The sequence below is a fragment of the Plectropomus leopardus genome, chromosome 3, assembly GCF_008729295.1.
Source record: "Plectropomus leopardus isolate mb chromosome 3, YSFRI_Pleo_2.0, whole genome shotgun sequence".
NCBI lineage: Eukaryota > Metazoa > Chordata > Actinopteri > Perciformes > Serranidae > Plectropomus > Plectropomus leopardus.
The window spans coordinates 19,743,589-19,760,799 of NC_056465.1; the positions used below are offsets into that span (position 1 = coordinate 19,743,589).

The following is a 17,211-nucleotide window of genomic DNA, read 5'->3' on the forward strand; positions in this document are numbered from 1 at the left end:
CCGCAACTCCTCCTCTTGCAGAGGACATCTCAAACTGAAAAAAAACCCCAGAACATCAAAGACAAAGGCTCATAAAACACATATTTACAACTGTGAAGGGGGGAAGCCTGGTTCTTGTTAGGGTGTAAAAATGGCATGAATGTTGCAGTCATTCATTCATTCATTTTCTAATCACTACCTCCTATACAATCCCGACCTCTCTTTTTTTTAGCACGATTGTACAGTTTGTTACATAGTTTACAAAGATGTAGTAGGAAACCAAAAGGCTTAGACATCATTACTTACACACGCTGCCACTCCAACAAACTAAGAGAAAACGTTGTGGTACCATAAAGATTGCAACATTTCTAGCGTTGCCTTGATTAAACGATAACATTTTAAAATGCAGGATTAAGGGTTGAGTATCACAAAATGAGCATTTATGAACTCAACTTAATGTAGAGTGGCTGTAGTGGATCTAAATAGTGCCCAAAAGTTCAGTGATGCTACTCCATGCCCACGGTAATCAATGTCTCACACACACACACACACACACACACACACACACACACACACACACCAAAACATACACACACACTCGCATACACTTAAAGGAATTCTGCAAAAACTGATTTTTAGGTTTTTAACCTACAAAAGATGCCACTTTACTAAATTTGATATTGTTAAATAATTGAGTGCAAAAACTGATTTTATTATAATATAATTATTACAGGTGTGACATCAGATCTAATATTACATTTTTTTTTTACTGAAGCAGGAAAAAAACCTAAAATGTCATTTTTGGTGGAAATCCTCCCCAACGACTCACACATTAATATCAGTGCTTTACTACAGGTCAGTTTAACACATTCCCTTTATAAACATTACTTACATACTTAAATACATAGCATCAACTGAACTGGATGTCTGTCTTTGCTCTGCTGTCACTTATTTTTAACTTCAATGCCCTTTTGCTGATAAGACATTCAGACTCTCAGCTCCATGTTTGTTGCACTCCCTGCCTCGGCTGATGGATTAAACCAAATCTGAAGGTGTAAGTAAAAACCTGGAACGCTGAGCTTCAAAACTCTTTGTTAATTTGAGGAGATGTCGACTGTCGATGCCATTGTAGGCCTCCATCAGCTTTTCAAGTCCTGTATGTCAAACTCAATGGTTTTGTTGCCGTTTGCGTTCAGGATTGACATGGGTGATGGAAATCCATAAACTGTCGAGAAACAATACTTTTTCCCTCCATTATTCCTTTCGTAATTCAAAAATTATGTTTTGTAGCATAACGTTGCCTCGTTGCACGTTTGTCTCCTGTTCAAACTTGAGAGGTTAAAGGTCAGGGAAACGGCTAGGGTCTTCTTTATAGTCGTTGGGAATGGTAAAAATTGACTGATCAAACTCGTCGTAGCGAAACTCCTGAAACGTCACAGTGGCTGTGATCGTAGGAAAGACAGGGATGTCTGCAGGGAAACATGAGTAGAACTACTAATTATATCTCTGGAAATCTCACAGGCTTAGTTTGAAATTTAACACCTGTCTGTGGTAGATTTCTTCCCGTGTTTTGAAATGAGCTGGAGAATAAATCAAATGAAAAATCTACTTACCGAGTTTGACAGGAAAGCCAGGGGGGAGCTTCATCTGAACAAACTCCCTGAGTTTATTAAAGTGCTTGAAGGGTGCAATCACCTCCAGAACATTCAATAACCTGACGGAGAACAAAAAAAAAAAAAATAATTGGTTCTCTTGTTAGATTACAATGGTTAACGTAATAATTTCTACAACAGCAGTAACTTGATTTGCTGCTTGTATAAACAGAATCAACCATCCAAAACTTCCACGGGACAGAACTTTGATACTTTGATACACTGAAGCTGAAACACAATCAGTCATTAGAGAATAAAATATAACTAAAACCTTTAAATGAAAAAGGACTAAAACAAAGCCAGGTTTTTTAGTAAATGTAGGGCAGGGATGAGGAAAAGCAGTAAAGACTCAATTCCAATTTTCATTTGCACAATCTTCACTAATTTCCCTTTTTATCATCACTCTGCATATGCTAGAGAAATTTTGGCTGCCTGCTTTTCAATAATAGTCTGGATGCGAAGGTCGAAGAGAAGACTCACGATTCGATGCCCAGAGGGAAGTCTTGACTCATGGCTATCGTGGCTTTGAAGTTTTTCTTGCTCTCTTTGCAGACCAGCTCTCTTCCTAGATGAGGAGCTCTGAGCGGAGAAACGACAATCAATCAGAAAGTAATGTCACAAAAACGAGAATATATATATATATCAATAAAAAAAATTATATAATTAATATTGGATGCAATGTGTACGAGGAGACAATATGCTCAAAAATGTGCACGGCAATTACACAGATTAAATGATTCTGCAGAATCAGAAATCAGAATCATCTCTCCACTATTTTGCCATTATCTATATTTATTTATTTATTAAGATAGTTACCGGCTTTCAGTCACCATATTCTTTGCATCTGTTTTTACTGTGTTTAAGTTATCACTGTTGTTTAAATGTATTTATGTCATTTGTCACTGCTACGAAAAAGCTGATACGACACTTTATTAATCCCAAATTGTCCGTCTGTCTGTCTGTCTATCTATCCATCTTGATTTGACAAGACACAAAAATGTGTTCCTTCATTTACAAATACAGTGTGTCTGTGTGGCATTGACTCCACTTATCGATCTAGTTCCCCTGTAAAAACCTACTTTCCATTGTCAGCAGTGATGTATTCTTCCCAGGATATAGTGTTGGGTGAAGGGGGAGTTAGAGACTGCCTCCTCGCAGGCTGAAGAGCAAAAAGAAAACAAACAAACAGAAAAAACAACATGTTAGGTGCAGATCTATAAACTGCAGGGCAACACCTATAAAAACAATGAAATAACCATGAAAACTTTTTTAAAATTCACACTGATGTCAGATGAAACATGAAACGGAGGATCGAACAATAAGATTAAACTATCAATGTTTTTGAAATGGCCATTTAATTAGTCAAAACAGTGAGCTCCCCATTCTTGTTCAACAGCAGACACACAGACAGACACACAGACAGAGATAGCTAGACAGACTGAAAGATAGATAGATAGATAGATAGATAGATAGATTACCTAATTAATCAAGTTGTCATAGCAGCCCAACATTTTAAAATACAACAACAGCAATTAAAATATGAGAACACACATTAAAACACAAAATTAAAAACAATAAATTGAGAGAGATGAATTGAGCTCATTAGTGTAGGAAGACCTCAGTCACGTGATGGAATCTCTTAAATATTATTTCAACGTTTTAGCCTGAATTTATTTCCTCAGAGAGATGACATGCACAGCCCACTAGAGGCCTCAGTGTATCACTAACGCCACAGTGCCCTGTCCGGCATGTTCAGCTTTCCACACTCCGTAGAACTAAATAACAATAATTTAGTGCACTACTAAACATCTGACACTTGAAGAGTGATACTATTTTCACAGGGAGTTGTTTAATTTAGCTGCATACTTGTTCTTCTTGAAAAACAGTGTTTCTGCTGTTAATCCTTTTTGCATTTACACTTCAGAGTACTAAATTTATACAAATTCTGCAGTCGGTATAATTTACAGTCTAAGATGGATGTCTGCTGGGGTGGGAACTTTGCAAGTTGAGGATGAACTGTTGCTGTATTTACTGGTTGTAGCTGTTTACTTTCTTTTTCTGTTTACTTTCTTTGGTTACGGGTTGTACCTTTATATGCGCAAAACACCTACAGCAAAGAACTGGAGGAAAATAACTGTGGTGACAAACAGAACAAGTCCAATAAACATATTCAACTCATCGCTGTAGCAAAACATAAATAAAGGCAATCGACAAAATCGATCGTGGACGAATAAATAAGCCGAACGATGCAGGGCACTCAGTAAGACGCATACAGTAAGATACTGGAAGCTCATCATCTCATCTCATCTCGTTAGATGCCGCATACCGTGCTCTCCGGTTATGATGATGTGACAGCGAACGTAAACAATTGCTTGGTTGGGGTATGGGCTCAAAATAACCGATCCCAGTAAATTAAAAAATGCATTGATCAGGCCTGATATCTATCCTTCTGATCCGATCGGGACATCCCTTACTCTAAATAATAATAGAACCCTTTTTCAGATCATTTCTGTTATCTACTGTGACTCCACTCCCCAGCAAACCAAACAAACCTCACTCCAAAGCACCCAGATAAAAACATGTAGGAGTTTCCTCCTCATATCAAATAATCCAAGTTTCCCAAGAAACACGATCTTGACTCGGCCGTCTTGAATTAACTGATATTTCTTCCTCAGCGTCACTTTAAGATTGGACGATCTGCTCTTGCTGGGCCTGAACTAGGACTGCAGTGAGCTCCATCCTTTTTTTCACTAAAATGAACTGGCTCTTCTTGCCAACGTTCACACTGACTCACACCAGCTGACCTCTCTTTTGTAAGCTGTGGTTAAATAAGGCAACTAGGGCAGAATAATGTGAAAAAATGCTGTGGACGATGAGACACCTGACTGCGCCAACAGTCAGCTGTGTGAATCAAACAGAGACGGTATCTTCCTTCATTCCCACCTACACCGCAGTCATCACAGAAATGTTTTGGTGTTTTCACTGTGGGCTGCGGCCTTGTTGAGTGCTCGCTCTCACACTGTGTATATCAGCTCCGGTGTATTGTTGTGACGAGGACAGAGTACACACAGCCTGCAGAGGCCCTGATCTGCTGGTATGCTGGTCCCACCCCTCCATCATTCCATGGCACTGGGGGTTTTAGCCTTCATCCATGTGGTCAATAGTGTCAAGCCCTGTTCAAAAGCCCCCCACACTTCCCTGTGTCCACAGGCGCAGAGCTGACCTGCTCGCCCTCGCTGTGGTAAACACAGCTACGTCACAGCAGCTGCTTTTTTTCTCTCACCCACTGAGATCATTTTCCACTGCGGTGGGAGAGGAAACTACTTCTACATCCACACCGAGACTCACTAAAACACAGCTTTTCTCTTTTGAACATAAGTGGGCACTGATTCAAATGAGTATAAATACAATGACAGACAACAGAGGACACTGTGATGATAGAGACAAAGCCCAGCACAGAACAACGGGGGTCTACAGAAAACAATCGAGCATCCATTGAGTATTGAGAGGCTTTGACTGCGCAGTGCGACTGGCTTTATGGTCAGTGTTTAGACGACGGCTTTCTAAGCAAACTCTGGAACATACTAGAGTGACGGTGGGTGGGAGAGTCACCCCTGTGATTGTGAGGGTGCAGTTTTTCTGCTTTTACCACTAGGTGGCAGTGCTGGAGTTCAAATTCATGCATGGTGGATGAAAGGGGAAAGTGGACGAGACCCCAGTGATAGTGGGCAGATACTCGTTTTGTTTTCATGTCCGAAATATAAAATAAAAAGTCAAAGAAACAACAGCGTGGAATCAGACAGGAATTTTTCATTAAACCATGCAAAGTTGACTGACAGGGTCTGGCAGAGAGTCCATGCTGTTTCAACAGGATTTATATGTACACAGATACAGTAGTGAGCACTGTGAGGATTATTTTGTTGGAGAGACTCTTATCCTACCCCAAGGTTCCAGCGAGACAGGACAGTTTCAGGACTGGACTGGTGGTTTCGCTGCAGGTACAAGTAAACAGGATGCTTATCGACAGCAATGCTCCAGCTGGATCTCAGTTTTACTAAAAAGCAGCGAGTCACAAAGTGTCTGTTATAGGTGCATCTTTGTTCTAAATGTACAGCTGTGCTCTATTAGCTGTCATTTATTCTATGTTTTACGCTAAGAAACCCTCCAAGTTTCTTTATGAAGACAAAGATCAACAATGTCTGTCACTCTACGTGGCCCGAAAATTCAACTAAACGCAGTACAAGTTTAGTCAGATTTGACTGACTCACTGTGCGACTTCACTGAATGAAAATAAACAGGAGGGGATATGTAGATGAGATTTTGTGATAACTACATCAAACCTGGAGAACTTGTATATCACATATCTCAAAGAGAAAAGTGTTTACTGTCAGTGCAGAAAGGTACATGTAGGGTGATGTTTCCACCACAGGGACTTAACTGAGGGACCAAGAACCTTTTAAAGTACTAAACGCATTTCCACCAGAGGGACAAGGGACTAAATTTAGTCTCTGTAAGACAGTTTCGGTTGCAGAATCTTTAGTTCCTGCTCTGGGGGTTGTACTTTCTGATTAAGGGGTGGCCTTTGCAAGGCTGAATGTTGCTGATTGTTTAGAGAATCACGATGAATTTTTGTTTTCTCTGTAACAATTTATAACACCACATTTTTTCCCCTTATCATTTTAATTTGCTTTGTCTTCACAGTTCTTCAGATATCATGAGCATGCAAATTAGACCTACCTCTTTAATCCTTCTTTATTTACCTATTTATTGACTATTTATTTATAGATTTTTGTCCGTTTAACTGTTTTACTAGTTGGTATATAATTTTACTATCATTTTTAAAACATTTATTCATTATTCTACTGTATGCCTTATCCTTTCATTTGCTTCTTATGTATTTTTTTGAGTATATTATTATTATTATCATTAAAAACAACAACAACAATAATAACAACAATAATTATTATTACTATTAATATTGATGTTAGTCATAATAATGTTCTTATTACTAATTATTTCAGTTATTTTGTTTCCTCAATTTCTATTTTTATTAAGTACAAATAAAGTCTTTATGGACTGATTGATTGATTGATTGATCGATCGATCGCAAGATCACAAAAGGGCTAATGATGTCCTGTAAATGATATAATAACAATAAATGAAATAGTCTACTACTAAATATTTCAGAAATTCTTAGATCGACAGTGTCCTGATCTGTTGTTTGCTGCAGACTGAAGACACTTGAGGTACAGATTGTATTGTCAGCTACATAAGAGGCACAGTGGGAGATTCTGTGTCTTCTTTTTAAGATTGCCATGGTGAGTGTTAGTCATATTCTCATGTTATCAAAGAGCGGGTTTCAATCACCAATCTATGGCAGGATGTTTGTAATGTGATGCCACATAAGCCCAATAATAACTTCATGTGTAATGGTGGCGGGGGCACTGTGGACAGTAAATTAGATTCTCTCTGTCTGCGTCCTCCATCACGCCGCTGAAATGACAAGTGACATTCATATCCGAGGCCTGACTCACCTCAAAGTTCTGCTCGATGAGATTCCCTCCTTTGCTTAGACTCTCCATGATGGCTTTGTTCCTCAAAATGTCCTCCTCGCTCAGATGCTCCCGTCTCTTCCTGGACTCGAGCACCAGGCCGTTCACAGAGTAGAAATCAGCCAGAAAGTTTCCCACGCGCTCCTGGTGGGAGAAGAAACAGTTTGATAAGTCCCCCCTGCTGAGTCACCAATTTCCCTTTTAAACACGTGTGAAAAGGACAAAGGAGCAACAGGACAAAAAGCAATACCCACATAACTCATCCACCACTTTCATGCCCCCTGCCTGTGTTGCTTTTAACTCTGAGCCTATCACCTGTAGTTGATTTATTTACTCTCTTTCCTGCTTGGTGTGGGAGATGTAGTGCAGGAAATATGATCAGGAGAGTAGACAGTCTACAGCAAGGAGCAGCAAAACTGTAGTAGATTCTGACAGAGGAAGGCTTACGGGGTGAGATAACCACAAGATGCAGGGAAACAACATTTACAGATAGGCTTGTACAGGCAGGAGCAAGTCAAATTCAAGGACTTTCAAGTACTTTTTTGAGGACTCTTTTCTATTTTCAAGGATGAACGTGTTTTCTCCACAACCACATTTTGTAAGAGAATTGTGCAAATTCGTAGCAAACACATGCAATCGGGACCTAAAATTAATTTATCCTTAATTAACTGGTCAAGTTATTGGGCATGTGGTTGGGAAAGGACAAAATTGCAGTAGAAGCCCCCCCTGCAACCAACAAACACAAAGAAATATTCTCAACAGTTACACACACACACGGCTGCTTATTTTTGCCAAATTACAGCTAAAAACTCACACCCACCCATAATGCTGCTTTGGTGTGACTGTTTTGGAGGCCAGCACGACATCCTGGTGCATAATATTTAATATTTTGCATTTACCAGGCAGGGTTTGAAGCTCATACGGCATTAGAAAATAATTGCAAGCACAGCCTTTCTTGGCTTCCAAGTTTAAAACCTTTTATCTAACACATTTATAAAATCACTTATCATTTTGGGCTCCTCTGTTATACTCAAGTACTTTTTCAAGGAACAAGCTAAAAATGTGCAATTATAAAGGTATTACAGTAGTTAAATTAAAGTACTTCAAGCACCTCAAGCACCTTGTATGACCCCTATAACACAAAATAGTGACTGAATTTATTTGCCCAAAAACATTAAAACAAAAGGGGAAAAGAACAAAAAACAAGTTCAGACCAGGCCGATCCAAATATACACAGTAAAATATATGATACAACCATGTTGCAATGACAAGAATGAATGCAAATTCAGCCATTCCCTGAACTCTGTGCGGCCCTGCAATTTTGTCCAATCACTGCAACTTTACAGCAAGTGTGACTGCTTAAAACAGGTAAATACACAATTCATTGTACAGCTGCATGCAGCATATTGATTCCCTAAGCCCTCCTCTCACTCTGTGTTTGACATGAGACTGCTGCTGCTGGACAGGAGTCTGTGGCCTGAGCCGTCTGCTGCTCTGCAGAAAAGAGCATAACCAGCACACTGTCAGACCTTTAAATATTTCATCCATTTGAGTTTTTTCAGGCCAGACAAGTTGTAAAGGGGTCACCAGCCTGAGATCCTTTTGAGTAAAGCAGCTGAAAACCATCATCATTGATGTTATGTTACACATAATCTGTAACATACATCCTGATATACATCTGTGTACCTTCAATTTCCTGCCTTACCAAGAGAACTGATCAAATTCCCAACTGTCTGTCTGAGTAAAGCTACTAAACATTCCAGAAATTCCACATCCAGGTGGAACCCCGAGACCCACAGCTGACTGTGGAAAAGCCGGTGTGGTGGGGGTCATGATATCATAACAACAACCACAACACAACTACAACACTGGACTCTGACCGTCTTGTCCTCTCTGAACAGCCAGCCGGTCTGCGCCCTGGAAAAGGTGATGGACTTAGTGGAGAGTGTGGCAGAGTACACGTCGCTGCTCATCAGAATGTCCACTTCCTCCTCTGTCTCCATCTCCGACTCCTGAAAGTAGAAGACAGTGTCAGGGAAACTAAAGATACAGTGTGAGGTAAAAAGCACCATCAGAGTAAAAAAATCTCAATAACTGCTGGCCAGATTGTGCAAAAATGTTGCATGAATACTAATGCTTCCCAGAGACTGATTGTTAATGACACTGGCAATCTGACCTTTTGTCAAGTTTCACACTCGGGTCAAATTTTCCACTCACAAGAAATATCTAAACATGTAGGAACACTGCCCTGTCATTTACGGAGAACATTCATGCTCATCAGGGGTTGAACCTCTCTAATTTTAACAGCCTTTACTCTGGCATCTGCAAAAAATTACTAGTTTGTTGTTCTTTTTGACCAATAATGCAATACAGCTAAAAGAAATAACTGATTAGTCAATTTATAGAAAAATAATCTGAAAAAAATTTGACTATCAGTTATTTGTTAGGGTCATCTTTCAAGCGAAAGGTGTGAAAAATATGATCATTTGCTGCTTTTCTTTGTCTTGGGTGACAGTGAACTAAACATTTTTTAGCTTTTAAGTGTTGGTCGAGCAAAAGAAGATATCTGAGTATGGCTCTGGGGATAATATAAAGCCAGTTTTTTTTCTATTTTTTTTAAAAATAATTTTTGGATAATACGATAAATAAAGAAAGGTGTCTACAGTTAAGACTGTTCTACACAATTTTTAACCAAATTAAAATTGATTTTTGAACAAATCATCTTGTTCAAGAATTGCAGCTAAGTGCAAAGGTAAGAGTTACATGTAGTCCCACACAGAGATAGGTTTTATGTGGGAAGTAAAGAGACAGTATACGGTTCAGTGGTAGGTTTAATGATTTGTTACATTATAAATGCAGACCGTGCAGAAGAGCTCAACTTATTTTTAAAAAAAGAAATCAAAAGATGGATAAATTAAATTAAATTAACTGTTTGTAGTAATTAAGATCTCACAAATTCTAACTTAAGACTATTTGAGTACTTTTAATGATATATATAAGACCTGCAAGAAAATATTTGAAAGGTTTTTCAATAAGAAAATCATTTTTAGTTGCAGCACTTAATGTGGGTCATAAAGAAAACTGCAAACTTGTGAGCAAGTGAGGATTTCAGTGTTTCATTATGTGTCTCGCGCACCTCGTGATGTATCCGCTGGTAGACTTTCTGCTCGTTGTCAAGCACAACAAAGGACTCTGAGGGGATGGCGTTGCCGTTGAAGATGAAACTGAGGTCCCCACGCTGACACTTCATGTCTGTAAAGTCTATAAGGGTAGTGTCCAATCTATAAACACAAATATACACATACAGAGAAAGGGTTAGATGTGGGAAAGACATTTAAGACCAATTTCACAGCAGCCAATATTTTAAGGAGAAAAAACAGGTACCAACATTAATTAATTAGGTAAGGGGTGATTTTTATTTATTTTTCAAATATTTATTGCAACATAAAACATGACTGTGTTGATGTTGATGCAGGAGGCGTTCTGTCTCTATGTTTTAATCTCACCTGATTATTGTGGGCTTTTTCAATGCAATGTCAGAAAAAGATTATTAAAATCCCACCTACAATGTCTAAGTGTTTTTAAGACTTTTGAAAAAAAAGATATAGATTTTAAACATCTATATGATAATTAAAACCTTATTTTTAGATGTATAAATTCAGTGCCTTTTAAGACTTTCTGAGGATCCACAGTAACCCTGTTCTATACATGAGGAGAAGGCAGCTAAACAAGGGAAAGGAAATGGAGGACGACAGCAAAAGAGCTGCAGCGAGTTTAACTTTGGCCACCGCCAAGACACGAGCAAACACAGCTTCAAAACTGTAAGCAAAAAGAAAAGCTGTGATGGATGTCACACCTTTGCACTGAGAGTTTAGAGACAATGTGTATGGTAATCACTGCCATGGGAGACCAACAACACATTTCAAGCATCTTTTTTTCTGTCAAATTGGATAGCCTTGGAATGAGGCATGACAACAAAGAGAATAGCTGATCTGCTTGTGAGGACGAGAAAAAAGTGGTAGGTGCTATGGGTAGGTATGACAGGCCTGACACACTGTAAGCACCAGAATGTAAATGAACTTGCAGTGACAGTTTTTTTCCTTCACTCGCCCTCTTTCTCTCCATGCAACTCCAGGATAATAAGAGGGCATTTTGAATACCAAATTAGACAGCCAGGAGCAGTTTTGGAGAATAATGACAAGCTCCACATCAAGGGGTTATCTCATACAGCAACAGCACACAGAGACACAAACACACCCTTTTATGTGCTGCGTTCATTCTTCAATTAGATGAAGTTGATTTGTTATGATACCCAAATATAGAAACATCTGCTGGATAAAGGGCTGCCCTGGTTTGTCTAGCACAGTGGTTCCCAACTGCTCCAGATTTTTCCTTTGTCATAAGTTCAAGACCCACACATAAGATAAATATAACATATTCGGTTTTATTTGACAAAGTGTAAAAAAAAAACATGGGCTTAGAACACCATGAAATAAAACACATTGTAAGAATTAAGTGCAATTACTTAAAACTTAGTCAATAAATAGCACCGCAACCAAAATAGTGCGTATTATTGTGTCATAAAAACACACATGCTGCAAAGGCAAAGCATGTTAACCCTTTGAAACATGAACAAACTGGCCTGACTCCTTTTAAAAACATACTAAGAAAGCAAAGAGGAACTTTAAAAGAAATTATCCCAAAATTAGCAAAAAAGAAAAGTAAAAAAAAAGCAAGGATATGGCGTAAAGGAAAGTGCTAAAAATATATCCATCTCTGTAACATAAATTTAAATATGTAATTCTAATAATATACTTGTAGTTGTCTTTACATTTTTCCTCATTTTTTTTTATAAGTTTCTAATGATGCCCTCTCACTCTTCGTCTCTTTATCCAGGTTATTTTTCTTGTCATCTTTAACCAGTTTCTGAGAACAAGTTTTTAAAATAAATCAAACCAATTTGCTCAGGTTTCAAATGTTTTAAATAATTGTGAAAGGTGTCTGAATGCAGCACATGAAAACTGATATAAATCCAGGTTTCAAAGGGTTAATAGGTCAAATTATACCAAGAACAGGGCAATAAACAGTTGCTGTACCGGAAAAAAAAACAAGGTCCTTAAAAAGTCTGTAGGCCAGTAATAAAGTATGTTTATCCAAAATTGACAAGTCACTTGTGGTCAATTCAGAATGGACCTGTGACCCACTTTTGGACGGTGACCCACTAGTTGGGAACAAGAAGTCTAACATATAAGCTGCCATGGCTGTTATAAGTGACCCAAAACGTGGCCTGGTGTTAGTGTTTCGCCCACAAGGCCACAAAACACAATGACGTGGATCCCTGCTGTACAGTCATTGTTGTGTCAGCGTGCGTCAGAGTGTGACGAATTTCTGCTGACGCCTTTTGTAAGAGAGCTAGGCAGAACACAGAAGGAGTGTAACTCTCCTTCTGTGACTCAGATTTAAACTGAAACACAGAAGTCCTCGTTGAGCTTCCTCATACTGCTGGGCACTGATTTCACACTCTAGTTAACCAAACTAGGTTGAAGGGAAAAAACGGGGAGGTAGAGAGAAAGAGGAAGAGAGTTTGTAATGTGTAGCACAAGATATCAGATGAATTAGTGAGACTTAAAAGTGACAAAATGCCAACATAAAAAGTTTTCTTCAAGAATCACTGTTTAATTTCCATAAGGTGCTGTTCTTGTTTACTTTGACACCACAAAATATATTAGTGTTACGAAGCAGCTGCAGAATTGCCTAACTTTGTCTTTAAACACCACACATTTAGTTGTAATGCATCACATTTATTGACAGGACTTGCCTTATATTGAGGCCCTGCTTGTAGATCTTACAGGCGTCTGAAGGCAGGATTCTGGAGAGCAAAGGCACTGAAACATGAAAAGATACAGTGAGGATGTGTGAAACACTGTCTAAATTTAGACAGCTCACACAAGAATGAAGACGACCTTCCTCTTCAAAGCCTCAGCAGCATATAGATGTGTAGACTAGTTTAACATATGCTGTATATGTATCTCTTTCTAAAGTAACAGAACTACCCTTGTTGTTCCTCAAAAGTCGAGATATTTTAACAGCCCAAAATAATTCTGTGAAGGACTGCATCGAAAAATGCAAAGCACTCCCTGTGACAGAACTCGGGGTGACTTGGTTTAAACCTGATGCTTCTCTTGGCACACAAATCTTCAGCTCTCTAACTTACAAATAATTCACTATCTACACAATTTCCATTTACAAACACACTGTTACACAACCAGTTTACATTTAGATACTATCGTGCAACCATTACATAATCGTGCCCACCTAGTCAATAATTCACACAGACATGGTGAGTACACAGAATTCAGCCCTGGCTCACACTCCGAGGCCAGACTTGTGCAGACTAAGCACATATTGCTGTACCACTATCAGCACGTACATTTAGTCACACTGTTTATTTCATCTGCATTCAGTAAGAGTTTACCAGCGTAAATTATGTATAAATTAAGCTGGAGAACAAATTCTGCTTCTGGTATTAGCAGATATTCCTGATATAGTCATAAAATAAGGGATGTTGACATGAGAGGATGGTGTGTCCGTTCATGTCCAGCAGGAGGAGTAATTTTCAGCCTGTAGCCACTTGTGACTCAAACAGTCAATGTCCCTCATGGCAAAGATAAACAGTCACTTACCACACAGCCTCCATCACATTTTCCTGTCTGTATCACACTCCTCTGTTGGTGTTTCAGACTACACCCTAACTGAGGACACATGGTCTATTTCTAGAGTGGAAAATGTCTGTGAAACAATGTTTTGTGCCACTATCATAAGACAACAGAAGGTGTTGCTTGACTCACCCCAACTTTGGAAGTCCCAGTGAAGCTCCAAGTAAAAGTCTCCAAGCTGCAAATAAAGACAGAGAAATCTTAATCACAACTAAAATTACATCAGCGGAAAATGTGGATATGCAAAAGGTGCAATCTATGTACATGAAACAGACATAACTAAATCAATCACTTTTACCCCCCAAAAAACTGAAATGGAAATAAATGCAGATTAGAAATAAAAATGTTGCAACAAAGCCTTTCAGTTTACACAGACCTGAGTAAATATGAGCCTTTATGTCAACTCACAACTAATAACGTCTGACTGACACAACTCAGTACAGACTAATTATCCTGTGAGGTACTAAGATGGGATGAAATGCTCTCCTCATCACCACTGGTGGTCTCAGTCTGGCATTTGGTGATGATGTCAAGTTGGCGGGAGATCATCACTTCCCAGAGCTACATAATCTCCGAGAGACAAGGATGACGCAGAAAAATCTCATCTCTGCTTCATCATTCAGGAAGGCTAACAAACACGTCAAACGCAGGCTCGGCTGAGTGTCAAGCAATGTGTTCAGACATCAAAACAACCTTTAACTCTTTGAAACCTGGGCAAATTGGTTTGATTTCTTTCAAAAACATGGGGAAAAGGCAATGAGACATGACCAGAATATTATTAAAAACGTTACAAGAAAATTACCTCAAAATAAGGACAAAAAAAGTACAAAACTAACACAAACAAGGAAATGACCCAAAAAAAGTGCTGAAATTTATTTAACAATATATGTATCAAGTTTTACTGGAACATAATTTTAAAAGTGAAATTATTGTTTTCTTGACATTTCCCCAGTTTTAATAAAAATATTTTATACTTTCTTTCAACTTATCATAAATTCATTTTCTCGTCACATTTTACTTTTTTTTTTAATTCGAGGGACATTTCTTACCAGGTTGGTCACTGCCTTTTTTCCCCTGTGGATTTTTTTTTCAAATACTCAGCTTTAAATTGGTTAAATAGCTTGTAAAATGCATCTGAACACAGCAAAAGAAAACTGATGCTGATCCAGGTTTTAAAAGGTTAAACAGTACTGACTATACCATTGTAGCCTCTTTAAATGCAGTTCAAACACCAGGTTTTAGATAGTTTGCCTCTGTTACACTGGTGCTGTATTTGCTCATCTGCTCACTTACTCCCTGACTCTCTTGTGGGGGTGGTGCTGCTGCACAGCTGACCTGGAAGCTAAAATCGCCAGATGATTACGCCTACAGTTTGGCCTCCGTAACTTCATGTTAGCGGCAACAACAGAACAGAAAGGCTCCTCATGTGGTTGCTCTGAAAAGCATACATGTCTGTCTGTGCATGACTTGATGTTTACAGTGTGTGTGCATGTATGGCATCATTTCACACAGACAAAGAAACCCTGAAGGATAATCAATGTTTACAATGTGTGTGTGTGTGTGTGTGTGTACATGTGACGTTATACCAGACCACCACAAAACCACTAAGGTTTAATTTAACATTTAGCATGTGTCCCTCCTGGCTTTGCTTTGTTGTGATGACGATAAAGTGAAGATAAAAGGGACAACAAGATTGGAGCAGAATGAGAAATAAGTAGATCTGATGATCAGAATCAGCATTAAGATGTCAGGAGCAGAGAGCTGAGTGAGGCCTGCTTACTTCTTTCAGGGCTTTCAGCAGCTTGGGCCTCTTGTCCTCCACAGTCTCCCTGGACTGTTGCTTCAGCTTCCTTAGCAGCGCTGTGACTGATAGACACAGAGAAATGACAGAGAAGAAGAGAAGTGAGACAAAAAGCATCAACAATGTGGTAGATTCTTTGCAGTGTAAAAACAAAGTGATAGCTGAATTGAAAAAAATATTGTATTAAATAAATGTAATTTGTTCCAATATCGACTGTCTGTGATTTCTTCTTTTCAGAAAACCTTTTGCTTTTGCTGAATCTGATCCCACCACTTAACTTGCTCCAAGAAGATTTATTAATTTTTATTAATTTATTAACTAATTTCTACACCACATTGCTCTTCTTTTGGCAGACCATCCTCCTCTACATGAAATGAAAGCCAACTTCTCCTTAATCATGATTCGACTGCGGAATGAAAAAAAAAAAGATTTTCATTTGTACACGCTGAACCTTTACAACTTTTAGACAGTGCTTCCAAAATTAGCATTTTTTTGAGAGTGTCTGCCTTCTGCTCTGCAGCACATCCTCAGTCTTTAAAATAAAGAAGATGATGGAAGATTTGATATGTATGCATCTGTTGTTGCAAAATCCACCTAAAAAGTTAAAATGTGACTAAAATTGATAAGTTAATAAGTTAATTTTACAAAGAAAAACATTAAAAAGGATGACAAATCCATGCTGCATTATAGAAGCATTGTACAGAAAAATGATAGTTTAGATTTTGCCCCTCCAAGATGAAAACTGTGATCCTGTGTCTTCAGCCCCGTTCACACTGTCTAATTAAGGTGGGAATTTTGCATGCCGCCATTCTGTATAAAAAGCACAATTACAGAGTCGGGGAACAGACTTGTTTCGCATTTAAGCCAGCAGTGGAGGTAGTGACAGCACTTAATCAACATCTGTGTAAAGACCCTGACACACCAAGCTGACGGTCGTCCATCTGCCTACTCTGGGCCAACAGTGAGTGTCTGCGGCCCAGACGTATTATAACGGTAAGTGCAGTTAGTATCTTTTGTTGATGTTGATTGTTAGCTTTTAAGAGGCAGTGGCTGACACGGTGACAGAGGCTGTGACACATACAATAATATCTGCTATGATGTCAGCATGTTCTTTTCATCACATTGTTATTACATAATTATGTACCAGATGTCTAATCAAAGTTTGCAGAAATATATATCTGGCTGATATTTTTCATTCATAAATTAAGTCCACTCTGCACTGGAGGGTTCGGGTTTCTTTGCCAGCATTTCCATATTAGAAAAAGAATGGCTTCCGGATTAGTGACGTAACTAATCTATTTTACTCAGAGTATCTCAGATTTAAATAAAGTCCAAAGAAATCGCCCCCCCTCAATAGAAGAATGAAAAAAAAAAACACATCTTAAACTATCTAGCAACAAACTTTACACAGATGTAAGTCAGTGAACTCACGGCCATACATTTTAGGTGATATATACAGAATAAAAATACATTTTTGAGTGGAGGGGATATTTAAGGTTAGGGCTTAAGCC

At 38.6% G+C, this 17,211-nt stretch overlaps 1 protein-coding gene across 1 annotated transcript in view; it reads right to left on the minus strand.

The window, feature by feature from the left end:
- Window positions 1–548: 548 nt before the first annotated feature.
- Window positions 549–17,211, minus strand: part of ankrd13c (ankyrin repeat domain 13C) — a 36,494-nt gene continuing 19,831 nt past the window's right edge. Inside the window, exons 4-13 of the mRNA XM_042482321.1 lie at window positions 15,680–15,765; window positions 14,032–14,077; window positions 13,002–13,068; window positions 10,320–10,464; window positions 9,064–9,195; window positions 7,166–7,327; window positions 2,711–2,790; window positions 2,112–2,210; window positions 1,593–1,693; window positions 549–1,448 (exon numbers count right to left, since the gene is read on the minus strand). Of these exons, the coding sequence (XP_042338255.1) occupies window positions 1,318–1,448; window positions 1,593–1,693; window positions 2,112–2,210; window positions 2,711–2,790; window positions 7,166–7,327; window positions 9,064–9,195; window positions 10,320–10,464; window positions 13,002–13,068; window positions 14,032–14,077; window positions 15,680–15,765 (1,049 nt within the window). The 3' untranslated portion in view covers window positions 549–1,317. The remainder of the gene's footprint in view (window positions 1,449–1,592; window positions 1,694–2,111; window positions 2,211–2,710; window positions 2,791–7,165; window positions 7,328–9,063; window positions 9,196–10,319; window positions 10,465–13,001; window positions 13,069–14,031; window positions 14,078–15,679; window positions 15,766–17,211) is intronic.